The 27,972-nt window shown below is 66.5% G+C and overlaps 4 protein-coding genes and 1 non-coding gene across 15 annotated transcripts; 4 read left to right on the top strand and 1 right to left on the bottom strand.

The window, feature by feature from the left end:
• Positions 1-1,386: 1,386 nt before the first annotated feature.
• On the bottom strand, positions 1,387-6,984 carry PIDD1 (p53-induced death domain protein 1). 2 transcript variants are annotated; one of them, XM_059710555.1, is made up of 16 exons: positions 6,868-6,984; positions 5,822-6,201; positions 5,028-5,441; positions 4,557-4,766; positions 4,417-4,471; positions 4,077-4,278; positions 3,869-3,994; positions 3,575-3,754; positions 3,355-3,502; positions 3,126-3,261; positions 2,897-3,047; positions 2,693-2,816; positions 2,504-2,622; positions 2,309-2,422; positions 2,013-2,218; positions 1,387-1,776 (listed from the first exon to the last, which is right to left on the bottom strand). In XM_059710555.1, the coding sequence occupies exons 2-16, from the start codon at positions 6,123-6,125 to the stop codon at positions 1,518-1,520; spliced, it is 2,748 nt and encodes a 915-aa protein (XP_059566538.1). In that variant the 5' UTR covers positions 6,126-6,201; positions 6,868-6,984; the 3' UTR covers positions 1,387-1,517. The 2 variants fall into 2 exon arrangements, with proteins under 2 accessions (XP_059566538.1, XP_059566539.1); XM_059710556.1 differs by having other exon boundaries at positions 2,516-2,622.
• A 3,080-nt stretch (positions 6,985-10,064) lies between these two features.
• On the top strand, positions 10,065-12,127 carry RPLP2 (ribosomal protein lateral stalk subunit P2). The gene is made up of 5 exons (XM_059710551.1): positions 10,065-10,222; positions 10,394-10,517; positions 11,018-11,066; positions 11,815-11,913; positions 12,014-12,127. Exons 2-5 carry the CDS (start codon positions 10,395-10,397, stop codon positions 12,088-12,090), a joined length of 348 nt encoding a protein of 115 aa, XP_059566534.1. The 5' UTR covers positions 10,065-10,222; position 10,394; the 3' UTR covers positions 12,091-12,127.
• Positions 11,096-11,227, top strand: LOC132242428 (small nucleolar RNA SNORA52). The gene has a single exon (XR_009454621.1). It is a non-coding gene; the product is annotated as a small nucleolar RNA SNORA52 (small nucleolar RNA).
• A 2,746-nt stretch (positions 12,128-14,873) lies between the features above and the next one.
• On the top strand, positions 14,874-21,412 carry PNPLA2 (patatin like phospholipase domain containing 2). Its single transcript, XM_059710733.1, has 10 exons — positions 14,874-14,979; positions 15,573-15,903; positions 18,449-18,681; positions 18,755-18,820; positions 19,175-19,384; positions 19,664-19,724; positions 19,812-19,964; positions 20,189-20,321; positions 20,499-20,621; positions 20,704-21,412. Exons 2-10 carry the CDS (start codon positions 15,699-15,701, stop codon positions 20,963-20,965), a joined length of 1,446 nt encoding a protein of 481 aa, XP_059566716.1. The 5' UTR covers positions 14,874-14,979; positions 15,573-15,698; the 3' UTR covers positions 20,966-21,412.
• An 841-nt stretch (positions 21,413-22,253) lies between these two features.
• Positions 22,254-27,462, top strand: CRACR2B (calcium release activated channel regulator 2B). 10 transcript variants are annotated; one of them, XM_059710719.1, is made up of 11 exons: positions 22,910-22,980; positions 23,280-23,352; positions 24,138-24,313; positions 24,385-24,496; positions 24,981-25,161; positions 25,591-25,737; positions 25,835-25,925; positions 26,070-26,162; positions 26,340-26,506; positions 26,731-26,802; positions 27,015-27,462. In XM_059710719.1, the coding sequence occupies exons 3-11, from the start codon at positions 24,164-24,166 to the stop codon at positions 27,199-27,201; spliced, it is 1,200 nt and encodes a 399-aa protein (XP_059566702.1). In that variant the 5' UTR covers positions 22,910-22,980; positions 23,280-23,352; positions 24,138-24,163; the 3' UTR covers positions 27,202-27,462. The 10 variants fall into 10 exon arrangements, with proteins under 10 accessions (XP_059566705.1, XP_059566699.1, XP_059566698.1 ...); XM_059710722.1 differs by lacking the exons at positions 22,910-22,980; positions 23,280-23,352 and adding an exon at positions 22,254-22,364; XM_059710715.1 differs by lacking the exon at positions 23,280-23,352 and having other exon boundaries at positions 22,824-22,965; positions 26,919-27,056.
• The last annotated feature ends 510 nt before the right edge of the window (positions 27,463-27,972 follow it).

Raw genomic sequence — 27,972 nt, 5'->3', positions numbered from 1 at the left:
ACTATGTAAGGGGGGGAGAGGCAGGGCCAGAAGCCGGGGACCCCAAGCCGAAGAAGACAGCTCTGGGGTCCCCCCCACCACCACCACCACAAGCTGCAAGGGGCGGCAGGGCAGAGAGCAGTGCGTGAGCGGGCTCATGGGGAGAACTGGAGAGGGATCCTGACTCTGAACCCCCTTTTCGGTCCTCACTCCGTGGAGGGCCCTCCCCCAGACCCCATGTGGCCATAGGAACTGGGCAGCCCCAGCCAAGCTCACATTCGAACTCGAGGCCCCGGACCGGCAGCCTGCACTGTCCGCCCCTCCGTGCCCACAGCCAGGCTCCGCTCAGGGCAGGCGAACAGGCCACCCGCGGCCTCCAGGCGCCCCGGTAAACGCCCCCCGCGCCCAGGGTGTGGAGCTGGCCCCTCGTTCCCCATCCCACCTCCCCGTCCCCCGACCCAGAGGCGCGCTCCGTTCCGCCGGCTGGAGTGGCGCCACCCCGCGGACGGAGGCGGCGTGGGCGGGGGCAGCGGCTCCGCTCCGGGCCGGCTCCACTCCCGGTCCCGTTGGACGGGTCCGCACCAGGCCTGGCGCCAGAACCGGGCTGCTCCCCGCTAGGCGATGGCGACTCCAGTCACGCACGTGTCCACCTCGCCCGGCGCATTCCCACGAGTGACCCCCCCGCGGCCTGGCCTCGGGGCTCCGGCCCCAGGCAACCAGCCCGCAGGGACACGTGTGCGCGGGGAGCGCGCCCGTCCCCGCTCGGGGCCGAGCACGGCCTCCCACACCCGGCGGCGGGGAGCCGAGCATCCGCGGCCGGGTCCCCCGCAGCCGCCTGGTCCCGCCAGTTGTCACCTCCGCGGGCCGACTTCGGCGCCCCTCGCCCCCGCAACCGGACCGCACCGGAGCGGGCTCCGTCCGGGGGCGGCCGGGCACTCACCGCGCTCCGCCGCCGCCGCCGCCGCCGCGCTCGCCTCCCCGCCGCGCCGCGCGCCCCGCTGCAGAAGTGCGTCCGCTCGGCGCGCTCCGCCCCCGGCCTCGGAGCGCACGGGCTCCGGCTCCCCCTCGCGGCCGGCGTGGCCACTGCACCCGGGCCCACGCCGCGGTCTCCGCCGGGCGCCCCTGCGTGCGCGGGACCCGGGAGCAGCCCTGCGGGAGGCGCGATGGGACCACACTGGGCTCCAGGGTCGGCGCCGCGTCAGCCAACTGCACCAGCCCGCACACAGGTGACTTTGTATCCAAGATGCAGCCGTCACTTTGTAGCCGCGGCTCCGCTCCCTCCCGGAAGATCGGGACCCACAGGAGGTGCTGGGCAGGACCAAGGTCACCGGAGGCCTCCCCGCTCCCCCCTCCCCAGCGGCGGCCAGGCCTCTGATCTCCACCCAACAAACAAGCCAACTCTGAGAGCAGCCAGACAGCGCGTGTTTGTTTGCTGCACACGGAGGTCACTGTCCCCACACGCAGGGAAGACTCGGGAGTGGGGACCTCTGAGCCCCGCCGCGGCACACGTGGGGCCAGGCCAGAGTCGGCGGGTCAGTCTAGGCCTGGGCAGGCTCTGGGGACCGTGAGGCCGAGGGCCCAGGTGGGGCAAGGTCCCTGGGGGCCAGGCTCGTCCGGCGGATGCCATCCTGATACTTGTGGCGGCCAAGCTCCAAGATAGCCCGCACCTCCTCGGCCACATCCCGCCGGTCGCTCTGCTCCAGGGCCTGCACCAGGCGCCCCACTGCCCCTGGCTGTCCAGCCTGGCGCTCAGCCCAGGAGAAGAGCATGTGACGGATCTGGGCGTCCAGGTCGTCCCTGGGGAGAAGGGGGCTCGGTGACTGAGGGCCCCCCCCAGGACTACCTACCACACCCACCCTGGGCCGGCTTCCTGCTCCCTGGGCCAGTGTGGCCAGACCGTCCCTGTCTGTACCTGTTTGCCCTGCCCCCCCAGTCCCCAATGCACTTCAGCCGCCTCAGGGGGCCCTCCAGGAAGCAGGGGCCCAGGCCTGAGGCGGGCCCGGCGCGGCAGCCAGAGGCTGAGAGGCACGCACCGGAACTCGTGCCGGATGCGCTGCAGCTCCCGGTAGGACAGGCCCAGGTGCAGGGCCACGGCCGGCCAGTCAGGGCCCAGGCGCCCGGCCAGATTCAGCAGGTTGCTCTGGGTCAGGAAGCCGGTCTCAGCGTCGCCCAGGTTCAGAGGTGCCAGGGAGAGGCCGGCTGCCTGCCCCGGGCTGGGGCCCTCGGCCCTCCGCACTCTCTGTGGGGAGGAGTGGACGCGGTGAGCCCTGGCCTCGGCCCCAGGCCCGCCCCTGCCCCTTCAGCCCGCCTCTCCCCGCCCCGGCCACACCGGCAGCTTGATGGGCAGAGTGGCCATCCACAGGGCGTCCGCGCCCTTCCTCTGCCGGGCTGCCTCGGCCTCCTCGGGCACCTCCTCCGGCACGGCTCCCCGATAGAAGGACACCTGGGGCAGGAGACGGGGTTCAGTGCCCGGCCTCGGCCCGGGCAGGCAGCCTGGGGGCCCCCCACCCCCCCGTCGGCCCACCTGGCCCCTCACGGCCTGAGCCTGCCGGTCCAGGGCGGTGGTCACATACACCTCCTTCAGGTTCTTCAGGTGGGAGTAGAACACGAAGCACAGGCGGCCCTGCACGCAGTCCGGGCGGTCTGCGGGGCGGGGTGGGTCAGCAGGGAGTCGGGGGCAGACCCCGGGCCCACGCGCAGGGGCAGGGCCTACCCGCATCCACGTCGATGCCTCTCTCAAAGGCAGCAAAGAATTTCTCGCCTTCGAACATCTCCACCGTGTCCGAGGGCTCGGGGCCGCGGTACCGCTCCAGCAGCCGCCGCAGGGTGGCATCCACCTGGGGGGCACCCACGGGCTCAGAGCCCACCCCCGGCCCCCACCCCCACACCCCCGGCCCTCCCGGCCCCCGGCCCCCACCTTGTTGCGGGGCAGGCACTGGAGCAGGACCTGCTCGGGGTCCCTGCGCCGCTGCAGCGCGATGAGGTTCACCCGGTGCAGCCGCAGCCGCGCCCAGGCCTTCCGCGCCAGGCCCCCCACGCAGGTCTTGGTGGTGTACCAGAGCCAGTACCTGGGGGGGCTGGGGTGAGGCGGGCTGTGCACGCAGAGGCGGGGTGGGGAGGGGCTGGGACGCCGGAGGGGCACTGACCAGGAGAAGTGGGTGACCTGGAAGCGCGCGTACAGGTGCGTGAGCTCCAGTGCCACCTGAGCCGTGATGTCATCCCAGGTGGCTGCAGGGGGCGCCCGGTAGAGCAGGTGCAGGCGGGAGCGGTCCAGGCTCAGGCCTGCGGAAGGGAGGGGGCCACAGGCTGAGGCTCCCCACAGGGCCTCCCCTTCGGGCCGCAAGTCCCGGGGTGCCCCACGGCCACCTCACTCACCTGTGACCCCTGGGGGCAGAGGCAGCTGCACTGTGACTGGCCGGAGGAAGCTGGAGGGGCCGCTCTGGGAGAGGCACAGCAGGGGGCTCACCGCCGCCTGGGGCTCCCCCAGCAGCGCCCGCAGCTCTCTGCCTGCCATGCGCACCACCTAGGCGGACAGGCCCCTGAGCGCCCTGTGCGTGAGGCACCCCGGCCACCCCCGCGGCTGCCCTGTCTGTACCTGCATTCGGACTTGACGAGGCTCCTCGGTGGCTCCAGGGGGGAAGGTGACCTTGACCCCCGGATGCCCCGAGGACCACAGCAACGTCCCCTCTGGTGGCACCAGGCAGGCGTTGGACACCGGGCGGGAAACCACAAGGAACCACGAGAAGTGGGGTACCTGGCAGTGAGCCCAGAGCCGCTGGGCATGGGGATGGGGTCAGAGGGCACAGGGTCAGAGGGGAGTTAGGTCCTGGAGGACGCCCCCCCCCCTCCCCCCCCCGAGCTCCTCCCCGGCAGGCCTAGACGGCCTCACCTTCGGTGCTTCCTCCTCCAGGCGGGTCTCCAGGTCGCTCCAGCTGTCGTCGCTCAGGGTCCTCACCACCACCTCACGGCAGCGCCGGGCCCGTGGGGGCACAAAGAGCAGCCACAGGCCCACCTCCTGCCGGGCACGGCGGGGGAGGGGGGTGAGCTCCAAGGCCACACCTGGCCGCCCCACCTGCCCCCAACCCCCCTGGCCGTGCCTGCTGGAAGGCCAGCCCGTGCGGCTGCAGCTCCAGGACCCCGCTGAGCAGGGAGTCATGGGGACCCAGGGGCACGAGGCGCGGCTCCGGCAGCCACAGGCGGTAGCGGATGGTGACCGAGGTCGCAGTGGCCCCGGCGGGGAACTGCAGGCGGACACCGCAGGCCAGGGTCACAGAGCAGCCGTGGGGGGTCACGAGGAAGCTGCGTGAGGACAGGGCAGGCGTCAGGTCAGACCCGGCGGGGCTTCAGGTCTGAGCCTGGCCCCTGGGGGCCTCTGGGAGACCCCGGAGCACGGGTAAGGTGTCCGGCGGCTCCTCTGGCCCCTCCCCATCCACACACCTGTCCAGCTCTGAAGTCAGGAACAGCCTGGGCATTCCCGGGACCACAGGTGTCCCTGTGGAAGGACGGGCGCCGTTAGGATGGGGACGGTGGTTGCCTGTGTCCTGTCTGTAGTCTGCCCTCCCCAGCAGCGAGCCTACCTGGGGGGCTGGGGGAGCCTGGCAGGGCCTCGCCCAAAGGGTTCCCCTGCAGGCGCACAAAGGGGGCGTCTAGCAGCTCGGGGGGCACTTCCCGGAGCTGGTTGTCCCTCAGGTCCAGCCGGACGAGCAGCGGGAGGCGGGCCAGGCCGGCGGGCACCGAGACCAGGAGGTTGCTGTGCAGGACCAGAAGCTGCAAGGAACGCAGCCCCGCTGTGGGCAGGCGCTGCTTAGGCCCCAGGAGGACCGCTCGGGCCACCCCGCCCCGGGAGTGACTCAGTCCCTGCCCCAGGGCTGCACCCACAGAGCCCAGGCGCCTGAGCAAGGAGCCTCGGAGCCGGGGAAGGGGGCCTACAAGGCTGCCGCCCAGGAGCAGCCAGGCCTGGATGAGAGGGGCTGATGCGAGGAGGCCTGGCAGTGGCTGGGGGCACGGCCCTGCTATCCTGCGAGCCCAGGAGGCATGGCGGCACTCACCCAGGGAGGCCGGGAGGCTCTGCAGCCGGTTGGAGGCCAGATTGAGCTCCTGGAGGCTGCTCAGGCCTCCGACCTCAGGGGGCAGAGTGTCCAGGAGGTTCTCGGAGAGGTCCAGGCGCTGGAGGGCGGACAGGGCTCCCAGCGCCGCGGGCAGCGCTTGCAGGTGGTTGTGGGTCACGGACAGGAAGGTGAGGGCCGAGAGCGCCCCCAGAGCCTCAGGCAGCTCTGCGAGGTGGTTGTGAGAGAGCAGGAGGGCGCCCAGGTGGCGCATGTGGGGGATGCAGGCGGGCAGTGTCTCCAGGCTGTTGAAGCTCAGGTCCAGGTGCGCCAAGCGGGTCAGGCCACTCAGGCTGGCGGGCAGCGTGGCCAGAGAGCCCCGCAGGCAGGCGCCCCGCGCATCCCAGTGCTGCCCACCTGGGAAGGTGAAAGGCGGGGATGGCCCTCAGTCCCAGGTCCCAGCTTAGCCAGGGAGGGAGCTGCAGGCCGGGAGGCAAGGGCCTCCAGGTCTACCCCAGCCGGACAAGGACAGACAGATGGAGACACTGGAGAGACACCAGCAGGTGGAGGGAGGCAGGGGCCAGGCCTGAAGGCTCATCTCAGCCGGGGACCACCACCAGGCAGCTGCGGGCCGGGAGCTGGGGCGCAGCCTGTGTCACGTGGGGCGAAGAGGGCTGGGCATGCTGTATGGACACTAGTGATGGCGGCTGGGAATGGGGCTGGCCTTTGAGGACGGAGAAGCAGGGGCAGGAGCTGGAGGTGGGGGTGGGAGAGGGCTGGGACCAGGTGGGGCTCACCTTTGAGGACCAGGGAGCGGAGGTGAGGCAGGCTCCTCGGCACCTGAGCCAGGGCGGCCCCCAGCAGCCGAGGGTCGTCGTGGCCACTCAGCTGCAGGAACTCCACCCGCAGCAGCTGAGGGGTGCGCCGGGCACACAGGCGCAGCAGCCGGCGGCAGCCCCCGGGGTACAGGTCCAAGCTCAGGCGGTTCCCGGCCAGGAGAAGGGATGCCCCTGGACCCGCATCCGCATCCGCATCCGCAGTGTCTGCAGCATCTCCTGCAGCAGCCGCCCGGGGCTGCGGCTCCTCCTCCGCCGCGGCCATCGCCCACCGGCAGGCCTCGGGGGCTGGACATGTCCCAGCTTGCCAGGCAGGCCTGCTCAGGCAGGGCCCGGAGAGGCTGGGGAGACAGGGCGGGGAGAGGGGAGGAGTGGGCTGCACCCTCCTCCCGGGCAGTGGCATGGGGACTCTGGTTTGTTAACACACCAGCTCCTACCTCCCAGCGCCCAGGCTGGGCAGATCCCAGATGCAATGGGGCTGGAGGGTGGCAGCCCAGGCCCGGGAGGGCAGCAAGCAGTGACCTGTGTGGGGAGGAGCCTGGGAACCTGCCTGCCGGGAGGAGGGTGGTGGGACGATTCGCACCCTAATTCTGGACATTTGGACAAGGGGCTCTGGAGCTGTCAGATCATCCTGGCTGTCCCCTTCTCCTCCCCCCCACCCCCCCAGGAGTCTCCTGGGTCCGGCCCCACCTCCAACCTCCACTCAACAGCTTTGACAGGTCCGGGCTGTCATCTACCACGTGTGTGTGTGTGTGGGGGGGTGTCCCGGGCAGTGGGCGACCGATCGCGCCCAAGGGTGTCAGAGAAGCGAGTGTGAGAAGGGAGACTGGGTCTGAGCTGCTGCACCCCACGCCCTGGCCCTGGGAGCAGTCTTTCCGCCCCAGCAGTTCACACCTCGGTGGGCAGCGGAGGGCGGTGCAGGGCGCACTCGGGACTCGGGCGGCCTTAGGGCCGGTCCCGGCCGCAGAGCGCGTGCTTCCCCGCCCCACCGTCCCCGCCGCGCGTACCTGCGACCCTCCCGCCGGCTCCGTGCGCTCTGCGCGCCCGGGCTCCCGCCGGCGCGTTTCCGGGCGGGCTGGACGCCGGGCGCCGCCCCCTCTGGCCCCGCCCCGGGGGTCCGCGGGCCACCGCCTCTGGGTCCCGCCCCGCCCCGCCTGCCCGCGGCCCGCCGGCCGCCCTGGAGACGCGGACGCCGACCCCATCTGCTTCGCGCCCGCCCAGCTGTCTCCAGCTTCCCTTGCCCGCGCCCGGCGCTGCGAGCTGCGCGCCGTGAAACCCGCCCTTTCAGAGGTCTCGGCCCAGGCTCGCCCCGGGGCGTGCGTTCCCGTCCCGGGTGTAAATAGGCTGCAGATGCTCGGGCGGACGGGGCTTCGGGGACTGACCGCACCTGCGGCCTCACAGCCACCCCTTGATCAGCGTGTCTGTCCGTCCGCGGCCGCACCCGCTCCATGGTGATCACTCCGGGCAGGGCCCCCGCAGGCCTCCCCACGGGCCGCCTCCTTCAACGTGTGTCTGCTTCTCTGAAGGGAGGACCAGCAGGCTCCACGAGGTCCGTTTGCCCAAGGCCACGTGGTGGTGAGGGCCGGCCTCGCCCAGACCCTCGAACCTTTCAGAAAGCCCCCCGCCTGTGCCTCCCCCAGAGCCGGTGCTCCGTGAAGGGACAGATGAGCACCTCCGGCTCCGCCCGTCCTGCCTCAAATCACACCGTGTGCGCCCCCTCCGCCACCCCCCCAGCTACCACCATCCCTCCCACCCGGATGGGCAGAACCTGCCAGACCTCCGTTCTCCCCGCGCCTGCCCACCCCCACTCAGTTTCCCCAGAGCTGCCAGGAACACCTTTTTAAAAACTAGCCCCGCGAATATTTAGCCTTAAAAAGGAAGGACATTCTGACACGGGCTGCAACGCGGATAAACCTTGAGGATATTATGTTGAGTGAAACAGGACAGACACAGAGGGACAAACACTGGACGGTTACACTTACTTTTTTTTTTTTTTTTTTTTGGTGCCGAGGTTACACTTACTTACAGGAGGAGTCAGGTTCACAGAGACAGTGTAATGGGATGACCCGCGGGGACGACCACCAGGGACTCAGATCAAAATTTAGGAGCTTTTATTAAGCTGGCCAGCGACTACAGTTACAGCACCCTGCCGAAGCAGAGGCTGAACTGCGGTGCCGACTACAGGAGTTACATTTTATTATTAAATTCTGTGCAGGCCCAGAGAAAAATGTGTCTTTCAAATTCTGGGCCCCTAATATGGAGGAAACTCACTTTATTTATACTTTTTCCAGTCCTTTGTCTCCCAAATTTGGAATGAGACTTCCGGGCCTTCTGAGAAAGAAGGCCTGTGTGCTGGGAAGGGGCCATGCGACCTTATCCCAAGGCCTGGCCTGGTGTCAGCACTAATAACTGTCTGGGGCATAGTTTACGGCCTCTCTGGAATGGGAATGGTCTTATTTTCCTTATTATTTAAGACAGAAGCCATACTATCAGGGTTAAAAGTTTAAACAGCAGTTTTTATATAAGATGGATACTTCAACAGGAAGTAAAATAATGAGCCACCCGAGCTGGGGTGTTTGGGAACGTGAAAAAGTTCTGGAGATGGTGGTGGTGATGGTTTTACAACAATGTGAATGTACTAAGTGCCACCGAATTGTCTAATTAAAACGGTAAATTTTATGTATTATTTTCCACGTAAGTCAATCAATCAGCCCCACTGGAGTGGCTCAGTGTTTGGGGGTCGATCTATGAACAGGGAGGTCATGGTTCCATTTCCGGTCAGGGCACATGCCCCGTGTGAGGCGTGCAGGAGGCAGCCAATCAGCGATTCTCCCTCATCATGGATGTTTCTCTCTCTTTCCCTTCCTCTCTGAAATCAATAAATATTTTTTTAAAAAATCAATCACATTGCCGAAACCGGTTTGGCTCAGTGGATAGAGCATCAGCCTGCGGACTCAAGGGTCCCAGGTTCGATTCCGGTCAAGGGCATGTGCCTTGGTTGCAGGCACGTCCCCAGTAGGAGATGTGCAGGAGGCGGCTGATAGATGTTTCTCTCTCATCGATGTTTCTGACTCTCTATTCCTCTCCCTTCCTCTCTATAAAAATATCAATAAAATATATTTTAAAAAAAATCAATCACATCATGCCACTTCGCTATTGACTGTAATGAAGGGCTATCCTTGTCAGGATGGTTTCCCCACTTTATCCCAATTGTGTGACCTTGAGCAAGGAAATGTCTGTGCCTGACCTCATCTATAAAACGGGCAGTGACTGCGATGAGCCGGGGGACTGTGTGGTTTGCCTGAACACAAAGGGGTTTGATGCACGTGTATACCCCCCGAGGGCTCGCTCTGTTAGGCCTCTACGGGCTGGCCGCCTGCCTCGGGACCCTTCTCCATCCACCTTTGCCCGACCCCTCTGCCTGGGGCAAGGCCGGCTCCTTCTCATCTTTCAGCTCAATGTCCCTGCTCATCCTTCAGGGTCTAGCTCGGCCAGGGACCTCCTTGTTTGTTTTCTCTGCGTGTGGTCGCACGAGGACCCAAGTTTTGCGGAAGCAGGTTGGGTCTATTCCCTCCCAGGCCGCTGCAGGGTCCGACACGGAGCAGTGAGTGGGTGACACATGCCGATGTCCGCGTGCACACGGAGGTCGGAGTTGAGCCGACACAGTCAGGGCAGCGCAGAGCAGCAGCCACTGGGCCCAGACGGCTCGGCTCCGCGACATCAGTGCGACGAGCGGCTCGCCCGCCTCACTGGGTCAGGAGGGCCAGGGCTCGAGCCCACCGGACGTGAGGCCTCCGTCCCCGCGGCCGGGAACGGCTAGAGCCGGAAGCGCAGCGGCTGAACCTGCGCAGCCTCAGTGCGACCCACGTGTCGCTCCCGCCGGGAGCAGCGCACCCGCGCTTCCGGCCGCGCTGGACGATGGGACTTGTAGTTACCGGCCGCGTTGGCCGCTGTCGCAAAGGAAGGCGTCGTGGGCGTGGCGGCCGCGCTGCATGTTGGGAGCGTGCAGGCCCCGCGTGGTAGGCTGAAGAGAGAAGCTCCGCTCGGGCTCGCGCCCCGCTCCGTTCCGCCGCCGCAGGGGTTCCGGGGGACGTGCGCCCCACACTGTATACGAAGGCGGCCTCGGAATTGCCCTCCGCCTTTGCTGGGGCGGCTGCGGGACCCGACGGGACGATGGCTTCTCCGGCGTCCTCATTGGCCGAGCGCCTTGTGACGTCACTCGCAGGCGCCGTCAGGGCTCAAGGAGTGTAGCTCCCGGAGGCTTCTGGGTAGCGGATTACCCCCGCCCCCCGCGCCGGCGCCTTCCTTTCCCTGCCTGACGCCGCCGAGGTCGCACGCGCGAGGCCCCTCCGCCGCCGCCGAGTGAGTGGAGAAACCCGACTGGGCCGTTGGCCGGGCGGGGGCCTTAGGGGGCGGGCAGGGCGCGGGGCGGCCTCGGTGGGGGCCCCCAGGCCGGGCCACGCGCGGCCGCGTTCGGGCCGGGGTGGGGGCGGGAGGCCTCACGGTAACGCCACGGCTCTCTCCGCCGCTCAGGATGCGCTACGTTGCCTCCTACCTGCTGGCCGCCCTCGGGGGCAATGCCTCCCCCAGCGCCAAGGACATCAAGAAGATCCTGGACAGTGTGGGCATCGAGGCGGACGACGACCGGCTCAACAAGGTAGCCGCCCGCCGGGCCCCGGACGGATCCTCTGCACAGAGGGGCCCCTCTCCTCCCCGATCCGAGTGCTTTTTGGGGAAAGTGTGGCGTGGAGGCCTTGATACCGCCCCACGGGAACAAAAGGCCAGCGTGGTTTAGTAGAAGCACAATGCAAGTCTCGCGTAACTTAAAATTCTTCGGTAACTGCCACGTTCTAAGAAATGTAAAGGGGAAGGTATTTGGGAGCCATTCTTTTTCGCCCAAATTAAGTAAGGTGTTATTTTGACATATATTGGGTATAAATTAAGATATTTTGCATCTGTGTCTGAGCAGTAATTTATAGAGATGTGTAAGTTCCCTCTTGCAGCGGGTCTCGGTTCGGAGAACCCACGTGTGCGTGGTAACTAGCGGGACCTGGCATTTCCTCCTGTCCCGCTCCCCCGGCCAGCCCCGCCTTGGCTCCAGAGGGGGGCGTGCAGGTCGGATGCCTGGTAACTCCGGGTCACGGTTTTCCACTCCAGGTGATCAGCGAGCTGAACGGGAAGAACATCGAAGATGTCATCGCCCAGGGTGAGCTGGTGCGGGGGCTTTGGTTTCCATGGTCCATCCTAATTCCTGTTGGTCGCCTGTGGCCTTCAGGTTTCGCTTGTGGACCAGAGCAACCTAGAATCCTGCCCCAAGGAGTGAGCACGGCTTCCCTGGGCTCATGCCAGGGGCACTTCTAGACACTCAGAGAGAGGGCGCTAGGGGGCGCCTGTGCTCTCCCTGGGCCTGGCTGCCCTGCCCCAGTGTTTGGAGACCTGGGCCTGGTAAACAAGTCTCTCTCCACGCGCTCTCTGTAAGGGGGCTGGTGTCAGGGGTGACCACAGGCCCCTGCTCCCTTTTGCTGGGTGGATTGTTTTCTGATGGCGTCAGGGTGGGGGTGATGGGACTTGTTTGGAAATTGAGCTGCTGGGGCAGCCATTCCTGTCCCTGGACATGTGACTGGGCAGGACAAGAGCCAGCTCAGCCAAAAGCCCCATCTGAGCTCACTGCTGGGAACGAGTATCTGGACACTGGGGCAGCAGACTAGGTCCCTGCCTGGCCATAAACATGTTTGTCCAACTTGACCCCAGGGTAGGGAGCTATGGCCCAGCTTCTTGTGGGCCAATTCCTGGAAGCCCAGTTCCCATTGGGAAGTTTTGGGGCCGGGTGTGGCGGAGCCTCTTTCTGGGAGAGCGGGGCAGCCTGTTACCCCGGCGCTTGGTGGCTGTCTTCCCTCTGAAGTAGCCTTTAGGCTGAGCGGCTGTCTGCTCTCCCTCCCTTCTCTGGTTCCTAGGTATTGGCAAGCTGGCCAGCGTTCCCGCTGGAGGGGCTGTGGCGGTCTCCGCCGCCCCCGGGTCTGCAGCGCCTGCTGCTGGTTCTGCCCCAGCTGCAGGTAAGTGGCGGCTCAGGCAGCTGGTGCTGGGGATGCCCTGGAGGATCTGGGAGCCTGGCCTGCACGGCTTGCCTCGCTCACTGTGGTCTTTTCCCCACAGCTGAGGAGAAGAAAGATGAGAAGAAGGAGGAATCAGAGGAGTCGGATGACGACATGGGATTTGGCTTGTTTGATTAGTCTCGTTCCCCTGCAAATAAAGTCCTTTTTACATACACCTTGAGCGGCCTGTGACCATTTGTCAGAGCCTGGCCTCTGCACTCGCGCCTCGTGCAGGCAGCGGTGGGACCCCCAGGGGGTAGGAGCTGCGGCCCAAGAGCTGGCGCCGGGGCGGGGACACTTCCTGTGGGTCCTGGATGTTGCCAAGCCTGGACAGGCTCGGGAGGGGACACCAGCCTCCTTGCTTGGTCCTGGCTCCTGGGGACTCGGAGTGACGCCTGTAGGGGACACCTGGGGAACTTGAAAAGCCATGGTGGGCGCGCTGGCCGGGCAGCTCAGTTGGTTAGAGCATCATCCGGCCACACCGAGGTCACGGGTTTGGTCTCCTGGCAGGGCACACACAGGAATCACCAGTGAACACAAACACGCAGAACAGTGCATCCACGTTTCTCTTTTTCCGCCCCCTTCGCGCTCAGATCCATAAATGAACTTCCTAAAAGCAACAGTGGTTGGTCTCCATTGCTCTGAGGTGGACAGAGCCCACCAGTTCCCCCGAGACACGTGTATTATGCGAGCGGCCTGTGTGGTCCCTGGGTGTCTGAGGGTGGGGGGTCCAGTCCACCACGGGCTCTGCTGGGCGAATGTGAAGTGCTTGTGGGTGCGTAGCTCACCTGGGCCATGTGCTCACAGTCTTGGGTGGGCCTACCCCTGGTCCCTCAGTAGACACTGCTGCCCCCTCCTGAGGCCCTGGGTCAGCAGCTGTTGGGGTGCGCACCTCCTGTGTGAAGAGCCTTCCCCTGTGGGCTAGTTCTATGGGGACAGTAATGAGCAGAACAAGGCCTCAGGCAGGGAGCCAAGACCTGCGGGCGGGGGGGGGGGGGCGGGGGGGGGCGGGTGGAGGGAAGGAAGGCCAGGAGCAGGCCTCGGGCAGTGGGCCCCAGCTTCTGGGCACACCCCACCGAAGCATCTAAAATCCTGATGCCCTCCGTGAACTATTCACGTGGAGGGAGTCTAAAGGCCGTGAACTTGGTCTAAACAAGCTTCCAAAGAACATGGCATCCATGAAAGAAAAAAGAATGAAAGGACAGTGGAAGTCCTGGGGAAGAAATCACTAAGAAATTGTTAAAAAATAGTAACGTAGTGATACAAAAAAATAGCAAAGTTTCAAAACAGAGAACTGAAATGCACAAATGTGCCACAATATATATATATATGTGTGTGTGTGTGTGTGTGTGTGTGTGTGTGTGTGTGTGTATATGTATATATGTATGTATGTATGTGTGTATATATATATATATATATGTATGTATATATATATATATACACTGTACATGAGGCCCCTAGAACCATAAGAAATCAGAAAACTGTTAATACCTCGTTCTCGAATTGCCCCCCTTTGGGAACCACTGGCCTAGGACCTCACAGGAGGATGTAGAAGCCAAGTTCCTGGTGGGCGGGACCCGGGCCGAGAGAAGGGACCACTGCAGAGGTCCTAGCGGCAGGTGCTGTGAGGGCAAGTTGCATGTGGGGTGGGCCCAGCAGAGAAGTGGGCCCAGGGTCCAGGGCGGAGCTCACAAGGCTACCCGCAGACCCTGAGGAGAAGGGCCCTGTGTGGGCCAGAGGACACCGTGGGAGCGGGGGTGGACACCCGCTGGCATGGCCACCGCACACCAGACACCAGGGTTCCTCCCACCCCAGCCAGGATTCCAGGAAGGGCCGCCCTGTTCCTGGCTCCAGAGCTGACGTCCCAGAGGCCCGAAGGGAGGGATATGTACCCAAAACAGTTCAACCCTGGTGTGGAAATGGGGGCAGAGGTCTCTGCACTGGGGCAGTGCCATCCCCCAAAACCCCACGGTCCCAATGAAACAGGCAGGACTCCTTGGAGCAGGTTGGGGGAGGCTCAGCCTGCACTGCCCAGCTCCCCTTCCCCCCTTTTTAAAAATTATGTTTTTATTGGTATCAAAGAGAGGGAGAGGAAGAGAGTTGAACCGTGATCTCCTGGTTCATAGGTACACAGTCAACCACTGAGCCACACCGGCTGGGCCCAGCTCCCCTCTTAACCACCCTGGTGATCCCCTGAACTTCCCAGGCTGGCCTTATCCCCACTGTGCCACACTCTTTGCCCCCTGCTGCCCCAGCAGCGTCCCCAAGGACTCAGTCACCAGAGGCCCTGGCCATCCTGATGGGGCCACACCCTTGGTACTGTACCTGCATCCAAGGCATTGGGGGATGGGAGAGAGGGCAAGTCTTTCTAAGATTCATTCGGTGAGATCCCCTGCTTCTCCCTCCCAGTGCCCAGGCCCGGCTCCCCTCTCAGTCCCCTTCCTGCCCAGGGCCTTTGCACACGAGTGTAGTGAGAGTAGCCCTGTGCCCTTTCTGAGTTAACTGCCCAGCACCCTGTCCCCGTTCCCTAGTCGTGTTGAGTTTATGTAAACAACTTCTGTCCCCCTCCTGCCCCAGAAGGGCTGGGGCTGGGTTGACTGTTCACTGCTCTGCCCTGTGCTGGTCCCCCTGCCTGGCACCCTGTTGGTGCCAAGTATGGGTGCCTGGGAGCAGTGGCCGAGGATTGGACAGCATGACTCCAGATGGCCATGTCCTGGGGAGGCCCTACTCTGGCTTCTGGGCCTGACCCTGGCTGGTGGGGGCTGCACCCCGGCACCATCTGGGCACCCTGCCTCTCCACTGCCCCAGTGTAAACAGCCCCGGGGTGAGGTGCAGGGCTGGCTTGGGATCCCACCAGGCTAGGTCTGTGGCACAAACAGTCCAGGAGAAAAATGCGGAACTAGAGGCAGCGTGACATCACCCGCTGCTCCACCTGCTGGGGCACTGAGCGGGGGCGGGGCAGGGGCCAGTCATACCCAGGGAGAGGCACAGCCTGAGGAGCTGGGGTCTGACGCAGGTAGAACCCAGGTGGGTGCCCAGGTGCGGAGGGGCCGAGGGGCGGGGGGCGGGCTGGGGTGTGGACGTCAGGGGGTCCGCCTCGATTGTGAGCTCTTTGTGAGTATCCGGCCCTGGATATGGGTGGGTCTGGGGATGAGTCTGGGTCCTGGGGTCACCCCTTGGGGAGTAGGTGTCGAAGACGGACCCTGAGGGAGGCGGAGGGCGCTGCCCAAACACCAGGGCCCTCTTTTCGCGACTGTCCAGACTTCTACGAGGCTCCAGGCCCACAGACCCCGGGCGGCCTCACTCCTCCCCACCCTCCTCGGCCTCCGGGTCCCCTCCGCCGCCCACGATGGCGGACGGGGAAGGGGCAGGAGGCCAGGGCCAGGCCGCTGTCTTTGCCGCCGCAGGTGTGGGCAGCTCAGGGCCCAGGGGCCCCACCACAGCGGAGGGGGCAGCTCAGGCCCGGGGGCGGGGCCTTCGGGCGGGGGCGGGGCTCCAGGGCCCCCGAGGGCGCGGCCGTTCCCCGCGCGCCCCGATTGGTCCGCGTGTGACGGCCCCGCCCCGCGTCGGCCCCGCCCACCAACCTCTAAAAACACCGTCTCTGCCGCCTCCTTGCGCAGCGTCGCCGCCTCTACGGCGGAGACCCTGGAAGAGAAATAGACTGCGAACGGGCGGCCGGCCCCGCGCTACCGGCGAGCAGACGGCCAGGCCGGCTTCCGGAGACCCCGGGCCGGCGGGCCGCCGCGATGTTCCCCAAGGACGCGACGTCCCCCCGGGAGACGACGTGGAATATCTCGTTCGCGGGCTGCGGCTTCCTCGGCGTCTACCACATCGGCGTGGCCTCCTGCCTCCGCGAGCATGCGCCCTTCCTGGTGGCCAACGCCACGCACATCTACGGCGCCTCGGCCGGGGCGCTCACGGCCACGGCGCTGGTCACCGGGGCCTGCCTGGGTGAGCGGGGCCGTCGGGGGGCCGGGCGGACTATCAGCGCCCAGCGCCCCGCTCCCTCCTCCGCGCAGGGACGCGGGACCGGGACGCGGTGCCGGCGGGGGGCGGGGCCTGGCTTGTTTTGCTCCTGGGGCGCCTGGTCCTGGGCGCTGCGGGGGCCAGGCTGTCCCCCAGGCCCGCCTCCGGGGCAGAGGCTGGGGGCGGGCAGGTGCAGCGGAGCCTATTTTATTGGGAAGAGAAATTAACTCGGGGGCGGGGCCGTGAGAGCACGGGGCGGGGCCTGCGCTGCCCCCTTGTCCCTGGCCGGGTGCCGGACCAGGTGCTAGCGGTCACCGCGTCCTGGGGCTCGGGCATTCCAGGCTGCCATGTCCCCGGGGTTTGGGGGGCCTCTGAAGAGCACCTCGGCTGAGGCCCCTGGAGCAGGAGCCAGCAGGCTCGGCCTGGGCCCGGCGCCTCTTCCACCTTGCATGCTAACCACGGGAGCCCGGGGCCCGGCTGTGGCCCTCCGCTTGGGCCCTTCCCTGGGGTGGCTGGCGGTCCTGGGCTCTCCGCCCGCCCCGCGCGGGAAGGGCAGAGGTGTGAGTGTGCCGGGAAGGACGCCTCCACTCACACACACTTCCCGGTGCCTGAGTGTTTACAGTCCAGGAGTCCTGGGAGTGCTGCCCAGCCCCCGCCACTCTGGGCAGCAAGGTGACCCAGGGGTCATCAGTGCCCCGCCCGGCAGGAGCCTGTGCGGGGGCTCTCCCCTGCCTCCTCCCCATGACCTTTGCCCTGAGGGGTGGCGTGGGAGCATGCCTCCACACTCCTGGGAAGGGGACCCACGGCTGGGGCCTGACCCCTCCCTCTCAGGAGGCCTTCAGACCAGAGTCCTCAGTCCCCACGCTGGCCTCCTTGGGAGATACCCAGGCCCTGGCCGGTTTGGCTCAGTGGGAAGAGCATCAGCCTGTGGACTGAAAGGTCCCCCGTTCGATTCCGGTCAAGGGCACAGGCCTGGGTTGCAGCCTCAATCCCCGGTGTGGGGCATGCGGAAGGCAGCCCATCCATGCTTCTCTCTCATCGTTGATGTTTCTCTCTCTCTCTCCTTCTCTCTTCCTCCCTGAAAAAAGAGAGAGAGAGAGAGAGAGAGAGAGAGAGACCCAGGTCCCTGGTACCCAATTGAGGACATGACTCCTCCCCCACCCCACACACCACTCTCAAAACACCTCTTCTTTTTTTCTTTTTCTTTTGTTTTGTTAATCCTCACCCAAAAAGTGGAGGATATTTTTCCATTGATTTTTAGAGAGAGTGGAAGAGAGAAGGAAAGACAGAGAGAAACATCGATGTGAGAGAGACACGTCGATTGGTTGCCTTCCGCATGTGCCCCGACCAGGGCCCGGCCAGGGAGGAGCCTGCAACCGAGGTCTGTGCCTCTGACCGGAATTGAACCTGGGACCCTTCGGTCTACAGTTCGCAGCTCTATTCGCTGAGCCAAACTGGCTAGGGCATCTTTTTCTCTTTTTATAGTGAGAGATTATCAACCATAATCTTATCTTTTTTTTTAAACCCTTACTCAAGGATATGTTTTTATTCATTTTAGACAGAAAGGGAGAGAGAAAGAGAAACATTGATGTGACAGAGACATCAATCAGTTGCCTCCTGTACGTGTCTCAGCCAGGGAATGAGCCCGAAACCTAGGTACGTGCCCTGACCAGGAATTGAACCGGCAACCTTTTGGTGTGCAGGCCGACACTCCAACCAATTGAGCCACCCGGCCAGGGCGGCCCTGCCTGGGTGAGCGGGGCCGTCGGGGGGCTGGGCGGGCTGTCAGCGCCCAGCGCCCCGCTCCCTCCTCCGCGCAGGGACGCGAGACCACAAGTGAACAGCGGTCTCGGGCAGCTGGAGCCCCCGGGTGGCAGGTGCCACCCACACCGCTCACTCTGCCTGGGTGTGGCCTGGAGGAGGGCCTGGTCCTCAGCTCCTCACAGGTCCCTCTGCTCCTCACCACTCCTGGGCCCCTCCCACACTAGCTTTATCCTAGGCTGGCCCCCATGGCCCCCAAGAGGAGTGTTAGGGGGCTGCTTGCGCCCGGCTGCAGTGGGACACAATTGTGCTTTCCCGTGGTGGTGGGACCTCACTCTTTCCACCCTGTGGGGCCCCTGGGCTGCGCTGGGTTTTGGGGGTCTGGATCTGGCCAAGTGGGTAAAGGCTGAGGCTGGTCAGAGTTGAGCCTCTGCCGCCCGCTCCCCAGGCTGAGTGCCACATGCGGCCAGGCCGGGTGACTCATGGACCAGGGCAGGCTGTTGGGAAACAACCGGGCAGAGGGCAGAGGGCAGGTCCAGCCCCAGTTGGCAGCCCCACTGTCTGTCTTCCCAGGGGGGGTGGCCTGCCTCTCTCTTCAGGGGCAGGTGGCAAAAGTCCCAACTGTGGGCCGGGCCCCCTGCTGGACACTGGGATTCCTCCAGGGTGGAGGGGATGCCACTAGTCGGTGTGCCCAGAGACACTGGCATGGAGCCATAGGAGGTGCTAAGTCCGGGAGTGCTGGCCCCTGACCCTTGGCCCTGTGCCCCAGGCGAGGCCGGTGCCAACATCATCGAGGTGTCTAAGGAGGCCCGGAAGCGGTTCCTGGGCCCGCTGCACCCCTCCTTCAACCTGGTGAAGACCATCCGCAGCTGCCTGATGAAGACGCTGCCCGCCGACAGCCACGAGCGCGCCAGCGGGCGCCTGGGCATCTCCCTGACCCGTGTCTCGGACGGCGAGAACGTCATCATCTACCACTTCAGCTCCAAGGAGGAGCTCATCCAGGTGGGCCCTGCAGGGGTCACCGGGCACCGCCGCCCCGGAGCCCCGCTCACCGCCCGCTCTGTCCCTCCCGCAGGCCAACGTCTGCAGCACCTTCATCCCCGTGTACTGCGGCCTCATCCCGCCCACCCTCCAGGGCGTAGTAAGTGCATGTGGGTGCCTTTTCTGGGTGACGAGACCCGCGGGCGCTGAGGGACGAGGGTGAGGAGGAAGCTGTCCCCCAGCCCCTCACTCCTGCCACTGCCTGTTGCCTCACTTCCCCGGAGTTACTCAAGAGCCAGGCCAGCCCGTGGCCACTTACACTTCCTGTAGCTGCGCTCCCCCCCCCCCCCCCCCCCCGCCCCAATGTCTGGCTATTTCTCAGCGCCCAGGGCGGCCGTGGCCGGTGCCTAGTGTGTGAAAGGCTCAAATGAAACAGCCACTGGGAGGGGCCCATGCGGCAGCCAGCCCCTCTGCCGGCCCCTCACCGTGTGACCGTGTGTCCCTGCCACCTCAGCGCTACGTGGACGGTGGCATCTCAGACAACCTGCCGCTCTATGAGCTCAAGAACACCATCACCGTGTCCCCCTTCTCGGGCGAGAGTGACATCTGCCCGCAGGACAGCTCCACCAACATCCATGAGCTTCGGGTGACCAACACCAGCATCCAGTTCAACCTGCGCAACCTGTACCGCCTCTCCAAGGCCCTGTTCCCGCCCGAGCCCATGGTGAGCGCTGGTTTCGCCTCCTCACCCAGTCCTGGTCCTGGGGAGAACGCTGCCCCTCCGACCGCTCCTGAGTGACAGGGCGGGGGCCGGGACAGCCTCTTCTGAGGGCTGGGAAAGAAGCCTGTGGCCTGCACGACCTCTCCACGGGGCGGCCTCTCCAGCCTGGATCTGTCCCGGGTCCTGGATCCCTTAGCCTGTGGTGGGGAGGGGTGGGGTTGCAGGGACCCCAGGGACAGACGGGGTGTGTCTGACTTCCTGCTCCCGCTTCCCTGCCCTCAGGTGCTGCGGGAGATGTGCAAGCAGGGCTACCGGGACGGCCTGCGCTTCCTGCGGAGGAATGGTGTGTGGGCCAGGCCCTGGGGGCGGGGGGCTCTGCACCATGGCCCCCTCCGCTGAGCTGACCACATGTTTGGTCCTCCCCACCCAGGCCTCCTGGATAGGCCCAATCCCCTGCTGGCACTGCCCCCTGCCAAGCCCCCTGTCCGCCAGGATGAGGACCAGGAGAAAGCTGTGATGGTAGTGGAGAGGGCTCTCGTGGAGGATCACATCCTGGAACATCTGCCCGCACGGCTCAATGAGGGTGCGTGGGGGGCACGGCTCAATGAGGGCGCGTGGGGGGCACGGCTCAGTGAGGGCGCGTGGGGGGCACGGCTCAATGAGGGTGCGTCGGGGGCACGGCTCAGTGAGGGTGCGTGGGGGGCACGGCTCAGTGTGGGTGGAGGGCCATGGGGAGGGTGGTGGAGCAGAGCAGGGCTGTCCCCACCTCCCCCACTGGTAGTCAGCCTCCCTCTTGCTCCCCCCAAGCCCTGCTGGAGGCCTGCATGGAGCCCAAAGACCTGCTGACCACACTCTCCAACATGCTGCCCGTGCGCCTGGCCACAGCTATGATGATGCCCTACACTCTGCCCCTGGAGAGCGCTGTGTCCTTCACCATCCGGTACAGGAGGGGGGCGGGCAGGGGAGGAGCCTGGACCAAACTTGGGGACCATTCCTGGGGGTGGCCACCCCAGGGGAGAGGCAGCTGGTAGGGGGGGGATAGAGATGTCAGGGCCAAGGGTGGGGTGTGGGCAAGGGACAGGCCCTGACCCTGAGGCCGTGCCTCTCAACCGCCCAGCTTGCTGGAGTGGCTGCCCGACGTGCCCGAGGACATCCGGTGGATGAGGGAGCAGACGGGCAGCATCTGCCAGTACCTGGTGATGCGTGCCAAGAGGAAGCTGGGCAGCCGCCTGCCCTCCAGGTAAGCCGTGGCTGCTGTGCTCACGGGGGCCACAGCCTCACTGTAAGGCCCCCCCACTAACACCCCCCCCCCCCCCCCGCAGGCTGGAGGAGCAGGCGGAGCTGCGCCGCGCCCAGTCGCTGCCCTCTGTCCCGCTGTCCTACGCCGCCTACTGTGAGGCGCTGCCCGGCTGGATGCGCAGCAACCTCTCCCTGGTGGACACGCTGGCCAAGTGGGAGGAGTGCCAGCGCCAGATGCTGCTCGGCCTCTTCTGCACCAACGTGGCCTTCCCGCCCGATGCCCTGCGCATGCGCACCCCCACCCCCACCAGCACCCCGCCCCCGCAGCACCCGCCCCCTTGCTGAGAGCCTGGCTCCCACCTTCCCAGCCCCCCAGGTCCCAGTGCTGAGGGCCAGGCCCTCCAGCTTCCCTGCCCCATGAGGCGGGGCCCTGGGGTCATCTGAGACCCCCTCCCGCCTCCCTCCATGCCTGGGGGAGGGGGGAGATGGGGCCTCACTGCTGGGAGAAGGGACTTGGCTGTCAACTCCTCCACAAACCACTCACTTGCTGCACTGAGGAGGCGGGGTGTGCAGCACCCCTCCCCTCGCCACAGAGGGCCCCTCACCTGTGCCTTAACATCCACTCCCAGGCCCGCCCTAGGGCAGGGCAGGGGGCCCGGTGGTCCGGGCAGTATTACTCCCTAGAACTTTGCACCTGCTCCTCCCTCCGCGTTTTTCACTGAAGAATGCTGAAGAATGTGTGAAGAATTATTTATTTTCGCTGAAGCAGATGTAATAAAGGCCACAGCTCAGCCCCTGCGTCCTCCTTGTATGTGACCCCCTCCACCTGACCAGTGTCGGTCCAGCTTCCATCCTGGCTTCCAAGGGTCCCTTCTGCTGAGGCCAGCATTCCGGCCTGGGGCCCCTGGGCTGCAGCCCACTCCTCACATCCATTTGCCCCCATTTGCCCTGAGGCCTGCTGGCTGACCCGCGGGCGCAGCTTCCCAAGGACCAGTGGAAATATTTGAGACCAAGATGCTCGCTGAATAAAAAACAAAGACGTGTTTACAAAAGGTGGTGTCTGCACCTCCACTCCGCGGTGACATGGGGCGGGGGCGGGGGGTGAGGTGCCCCAGGAGCAGGCCCACTCCGCGCAGGGCTTTGTGTGCGGGGCTGGGCCTGCCTTGTCGTCGGAAGCCTTGCTGGCCAGGTGCACACGTGTTCCTGCTCCCCTGAACCCCTCATCCTCAGGGGCCCAGGCTCCTGCCAATACACAGGAGGGGCCTGGGATAGGGTGAGGTCTGAGCTGGAGGGGCCGGACCTCGTTCTGGGAGAGACATGGTTTCCTGAAAGTCCCCTCGGCTGGGCTCCGGGCAGTGGGGGAACTCCGCCAGCCCTCCCTGGTGACCAGGAGCCCAGGGGGCGAGGGGGCGGGACAGCCTGGTGTTTGGCTAACGTTCCAGAGCCCTTAGTCCTGCGGTTCAGCCCCACCTGCAGCCCCACCTGCTTACGGTCAGACATGGATGGGCTGTGTGGGCGGCTGCGGCTGGGGTGGCGATGGCAGCCCCCAGCCAACAATAACGGTCGGTGGTGGGGCTGCAGGACTGGGCGAGCCGGCTGGGCAGGTCCCGGGCGCTCCCGTGTGCCAGGGGCCGCCCCCCTTTCTCTCAAGGTCCCGTCCTATGGGCCCAACCTGTTCTAGTTCAGCAGGATCCCGGGGCCCTGGAGAAGCAGAGGCCTCCAGCCCCCAGGCCAGGCCCTCCAGGTGGGTGCGGGGCCAGCTGGGGAGGGGCCTGGGGAAGAGGGGCGACTCTCTCCCCCAGCAGGGAGGTCACACCAGGCTCCCGCCAGCTCCTCTCAGCCCCAGGCGAGCCACCCCATCTCTCACCCTCACACCTCCCGGGCGTTTGTGCTGTTGATTTAAATGTCATTTTCTAGCATGTCACGTGTGTGTTGTTTAAAAACAGGGAGAAGCCAAGTGGGAAAGTATAGGGAAGAGAGGAAAGCCGCCACACCACTGGGGGTGTCGGGTGTTTCCTGCACGGTCTCCTATGCACTTTTTAGCGCCTTAAGTCGGGACCCTCAGGACATGCCCCCCTCACCTGGCCCCGCACGGGGAGGGTCCCCAGGAGCCTGGGTCACCTCCCCCCACCGTCCGCGGGGTCTCTGCTGGGACGGGGCCAGGTCGCGGGAGGGTGGGGAGCGAGGCGAGAGGCGGGGACAGGCGACAGCAGCGGGGCGCCCCGCCCGCCCGGGGCCGGCCCACGCGGGGTCTCGGAGCCGATCCGCCCCGCGTCCCCCGTCGCGCCCGCCTTCCGGGAGGAGCGGCCAGGTGGTGGCAGGTGCGGCGGCGGCGCAGCGCGCAGGTAGGCGCCTCGCGGGTCCCTCTGGGGCCTGCAGGGCGCGCCGACCCCGCGCGGGGCGGTCAGGGGCTCCGGGGCCCCCACGGGGCGGGGCCCGGCGGCCCTTCCTTCCCGCTCCCCGCGTCCGGCCGAAACGCAGCTTCCGCCGGGATGGCCCTGTGGCCGGGGAGCCGCGGGCGCCGGTGCCGCGGGGGCGCGCGGCCAGGTGCGGCCGGCGCCGGGTGGGAGGCGGCTCGGCCCGGGTGCCGGTCGCGCCTCCTCAGACCCGCCTTCGGATATCGCGTCCCGCTCAGCCCCCAGGAAGCGGGGGGCACCAGCTCTGAGCCGGGGAAGGACGTCAGACCTGGGGTTGGCGCCGGAAAACCCGGACGGGGCGTCGGGGGAAGCCAGGTGGCTCCGGTTAGGGGTTCCAGGGCGAGGCGCCCTGCGGGGGAGACCGGGAGGTTCTGAGCCCGGAGGGGGCGCGTCTGGAGGGGGCAAAGCCTCGTGCTGAGGAGTCTGCTAAGCCTGGACTCCGGGGTATTTCTGACCAGGGCGCCCTGTCCAGGCCGGGACCCTCACCTGCACCGGGGAGCCTGGCGCGCGGGTGGGCGGGGCGGAGCCGGGAGGGAGGGACCGGACGGCGATCCACCTGCCAGCTGGTGCCCGGAGGGCCTGAGGCCCAGGGCAGGCTGAGCAGCGGGCAGGATTGGCCGAGTGCTCCTACTGGTCAGCCCCTCGCCCCGTCTCCGCGTCCCCAACGCCAGGACCCGTTCAGCTCCTCCGCGATGGCCACTCCCTCACCCAAGCCCGGTGCCCTCAGCTGCCATCACAAGGTCTTCCATGGACTCCCCGCCTCCCACCGAGCTTGCCCCTCTCCCAGCCGGTCCTCTCCTGGCTCCCTCCTGGGCCCGCAGCTCTAACTCCCTCGCAGTCCTCACAGGCCCAGAGCCTGCATCACCCCACCCGTCACACCCCAAGCCGAGCGCGGCATCTCCCTGAAGCCGGCTAGACCCTCCCCGCTGCCCCTCCTCCCTGGACCTGGGCCAGGCCTTTTCCCACCTTCCTCTGCCCAACCCTGTGTCCCAACAGCCCCAGCTCAGCCCTCAGCCACCCTGGGCCTTTACCCTCTCTCTGCCTCCCCGCCCCCCATTTCTTATGAGCTCTGCTCAGCCCCCGACTCCTTGGCTTTACAGCACCCGACGGCCTAGACCCCACTTTCATGGCCAGCCCTGGGGAGGCCCAGGAGGAGGAGGGGGAGCAGGAGGGAGGCTCCGTGGGGCCCTGGGCCGCCATGCTGGCGCAGGCCCAGGAGCTGTTCCTGCTGTGTGACAAGGAGGCCAAGGGCTTCATCACCCGGCACGACCTGCAGGTGAGTCCCCAGTCCCAAGGGGCGGCCCCGCGGGGCTGGCCTTGGCCGCTCAGCCTGTGTCTGTCCGCCAGGGCCTGCAGAAGGACCTGCTCCTCACGCCCGAGCAGCTCGAGGCCGTGTTCGAAAGCCTGGACCAGGCCCGCACGGGCTTCCTCACTGCCCGGGAGTTCTGCCTCGGCCTGGGTGAGCCCTTTCCTGACCCCACCCTGACCCCCACCCAGGGACCCTCCCCTGGTGCATGTGGGGGCCCTGGGGGCCCACGTCCCACACGCAGCTTGTGCCTGTCCAGTGTCTGCACACACAGGCAGTGCTGGAAGGCCCCACAGAAAGCCTCCCCACCCCCCCTGCCCCCCCTTCCGCCGCTGCTGAGGCCTGGGTGCCGCTGTCCCTCCTGCGCCCCACCTCGCTGCTGTGCCAAATCCAGGTGGGCTGGGAGCCAGCTGTCCATTCTGGCCTGAGTTCGGCCGCCACCTCCCATTCCCAGGCTAAGAATCAGCACAGAATAAGGAAGAAAAACAGGAAACTGGGCTCATGGAAAGGGCAGGATATGTGTGTGTGTGTGTGTGTGTGTGTGTGTGTGTGTGTGTGTAGGGCGGGGGCAGGGGGCAGTGGTGGCTGAGCCGGGGTGGTAACCCACAGTCCGGTAATCTCTTTCCCATGCCCACAGGGAAGTTTGTGGGGGCAGAGTCGGTCCAGGGCACACAGCCCTCGGGGGCTTCTGAGGAAACCTTTGAGTCGGGCTGGTCCGAGGGGCCAGGCACGGGGGGCTCCCTGGAGGAGGAGGAGGAAGAGGAGGAGAGGTTCCTCTCGGCGCTGGAGCAGCTGGGGGTGGCCCGGGTCCTGATCGAGTGAGTCTGCGCTGGTCCTGCCCCAGCTCCCTGGTCTGCATGCTGCCTGCTCACGTCCCCGCATGCCTGCTCTGGGCATGGTCCCAGGCGGGGTCTGGCCCTGCGGTTCCCTCTCAGCTGCCACCACCTGGGCGGCGGTGTGATTTCCCGCAGAATTTGCATTTTAGGAGGCAGCAGTCAGGGCTACTGGGAGGGGTGGCGCGGGTCACAGGGCCTCAGCCTCCGACACTTGGGCACAGCCCCGCCTGCACATGACCCCTCGCTGCCAAGCCAGCCGCGCACACGCAGACCCCTGGCAGGGGCGAGGGCACCAGTGAGAGGGAGGCCCTGGACCCGGCCAGTGCGCCTGGCTGGCCCGGGGCTGCAGAGGTCATTCTGGGGCGGGCGCGGAGCCCCCACCTCGGCTTCAGCCCCTGCCCGCCCTTCCAGGCAGCGGGCGGTGCGGCTGCTCTGGACCCGGCTGCAGCGCGAGCGACCCGAGCTGCTGGGATACTTGGAGGACGTTCTGATGCGTGCGTCGGCCTGCCTGGAGGAGGCGGCCCGAGAGCGAGCCGGCCTGGAGCAGGCGCTGCGGCGGTGAGGGCTGAGGCCGGGGCGGGCTGGGGGCTGCAGTACAGGCAGGCTCCATGCAGCTCTCACCCCGTCCACCACCCCACCCCACCCCCACCCCAAGGCGGGAGAGCGAACACGAGAGGGAGGTGCGGTGTCTGTACGAGGAGACCGAGCAGCAGCTCCGAGAGCAGCGCCAGCGCCTGAGGAGCCAGGTGGGCCCGCGGCCCCGCCCGCTCCCGCGCAGCCCAATCCCAGGCGCGCGCGCCCCCCGGGCCCCGCCTTCCCGGCCCCCGTCCCACCCCCGGCCCCTGCCCCTTCGCGGATCGCGGAGGCTCAGGTGCCCCGGCGCGTCCCAGGACCACCCCCGGGAGGAGCGGAGAGGCCGCCTGGAGCTGGAGCTGCAGAGCCGCGAGCAGGAGCTGGAGCGCGCGGGCCTGCGGCAGCGGGAGGTGAGCGGCCACCGGCCCACGCCCCCATCCCACCGCCACCCTCCCTCCCGGTGTCCTTGAGGCCCCCCCGGTGTCCTCTGAGGCTCCCAGCCTCGGAGTCGCTGGGAGTCAGGGGCACAGCAGCCTCCCGGGGCAGAGGGGGCTCCTCTCTAGCCTCGACCCCCCCCCACCCCCCAGTTGGAACAGCAGCTGCAGACGCGGGCGGCGGAGCAGCTGGAGGCGCAGGCGCAGAACGCGCAGCTGTGGCTGGCCAACGAGGCGCTGCGGGCGCAGCTGGAGGCGGCGCAGGAGCAGCTCCGCAGGCTGGAGGGCGAAGTGCTGGGCCGCCGGGAGCAGACCCTACGGTGCCAGGGGCGGGGGCGGCCTTCAGGGGCGAGTCCCGAGCAGGGGGTGGGGCCCACGGGCGCGTGGAAGCGGGGATCGCGCTGGGGGCTCAGGTCTGGGCCGCTTCCATCCGCATCCCAAGTCTCAGCCTCGCCGCCAGGGTCTGCGTGGGTCCGGGTCCCCTGGGGGGGTCGTGGGGCGCCGCAAGCGTCTCCCTCCACCCAGGCCACCCTCCCGCCCGCAGGGACGTGGTTGCTGTCTCGAGGAACATGCAGAAGGAGAAGCTCAGCCTCGCACGGCAGCTGGCGCTCCTCAGGTTCGGTCTGGGTCAGCCATGGAGGGCAGGGGCTCAGCCCAAACATCCCTGACCACTGCCCGGCTTCCTGCCGGGAAGGCCTTCCTTGTACCTGCCCTCTCTCCCTCACACTGCAGCCCCTGCCTGGTCTGAGGGAGAGCCCGGGCCCACACCCCCCGCCCTAAGATTCTGCCTCCTGAGACCTCTCAGAGTCCCCGGACTCCCTTCCCCAGGGAGCTGAACACGCGGCTACGAGACGAGAGGGACGCCTGTGAGACCAAGCAGCTGGGCAGTGGCCCCAGGAAGGCTCTGTCCTCGGCCTGCCTGCCGGGGCCCACCTGCTGCTGTTGCTGCTGCTGCTGCAGCAACTGGGCTCGACCCCCCAGATGTGGCTCAGGCCACCTTCCCAGTGCCCGGTGACCAGCCAGCCCTAGTGACTCACGGGGCGTTCCCTGAAGAAACTGCCCTTTGGAAGTGACTCATGGTGGCTGGGGCTGCTGGTCCAGGACCTGGGCTCTACCCAGTGGGCTGCCTGGCCTGCCTGCCTGCGGACATGAAGGAACTAACTAACGGGGAGGGGGGTGTCAGGCTCCCCTGTGCCCCCTTCCGGTCCTCATCCTGTCCCCACCCCCCATCAAACCCATCTCTGTCCAGCACTCCAAATAAACTCGACCAACCACACTGAGGCCTCCTGGACCTCCTGTGTATGGGGGGCCACAGGCATCCCGCGTCCAGGCCCAAGTGCGGCACAGGCCACCACCCTCCGAGTCGGGGCTGTGGGTCCTTGTTTGTGTCTGTAGGCGTCCCTGCATCTCTTGTCAGACCCCAAGCCCTCTCAGCCCATAAAAGCTTGAAGTCCCATGGGCCTCTCTGTAGGAACAAGGAGACCAGAGCCCACAGGCTCACCGGGGAGCCCTGGGTGGGGTTTCCTCCCAATCCAGACTCCGTTGACCATCTCTTGGCCATGCCACCCTCACGCAGCCCCGGGTAAACCCGCAGGGTCGGGCCAGTCCTGCATGGAGCCTCCTGGGGTAGGCCTGGAGCCACCTCCCATGCCCAAGGTCCTGCCAGGGGAGCTGGGAGCTGCCCGCTGAGCCCAGGGCAGGTGGGGGAGAGCTGCCCCAACCGGAGAGCTTCCCTCCTTACGCTCCCCCTGCCCCCACTCAGCCTCCCAGTCTAGTGGGTCCGCAG

This window comes from Myotis daubentonii, chromosome 9 (assembly GCF_963259705.1).
Source record: "Myotis daubentonii chromosome 9, mMyoDau2.1, whole genome shotgun sequence".
Taxonomy (NCBI): domain Eukaryota; kingdom Metazoa; phylum Chordata; class Mammalia; order Chiroptera; family Vespertilionidae; genus Myotis; species Myotis daubentonii.
Note: the sequence above shows the minus strand (reverse complement) of the source record. Positions and strands in the feature narration are given on the sequence as shown.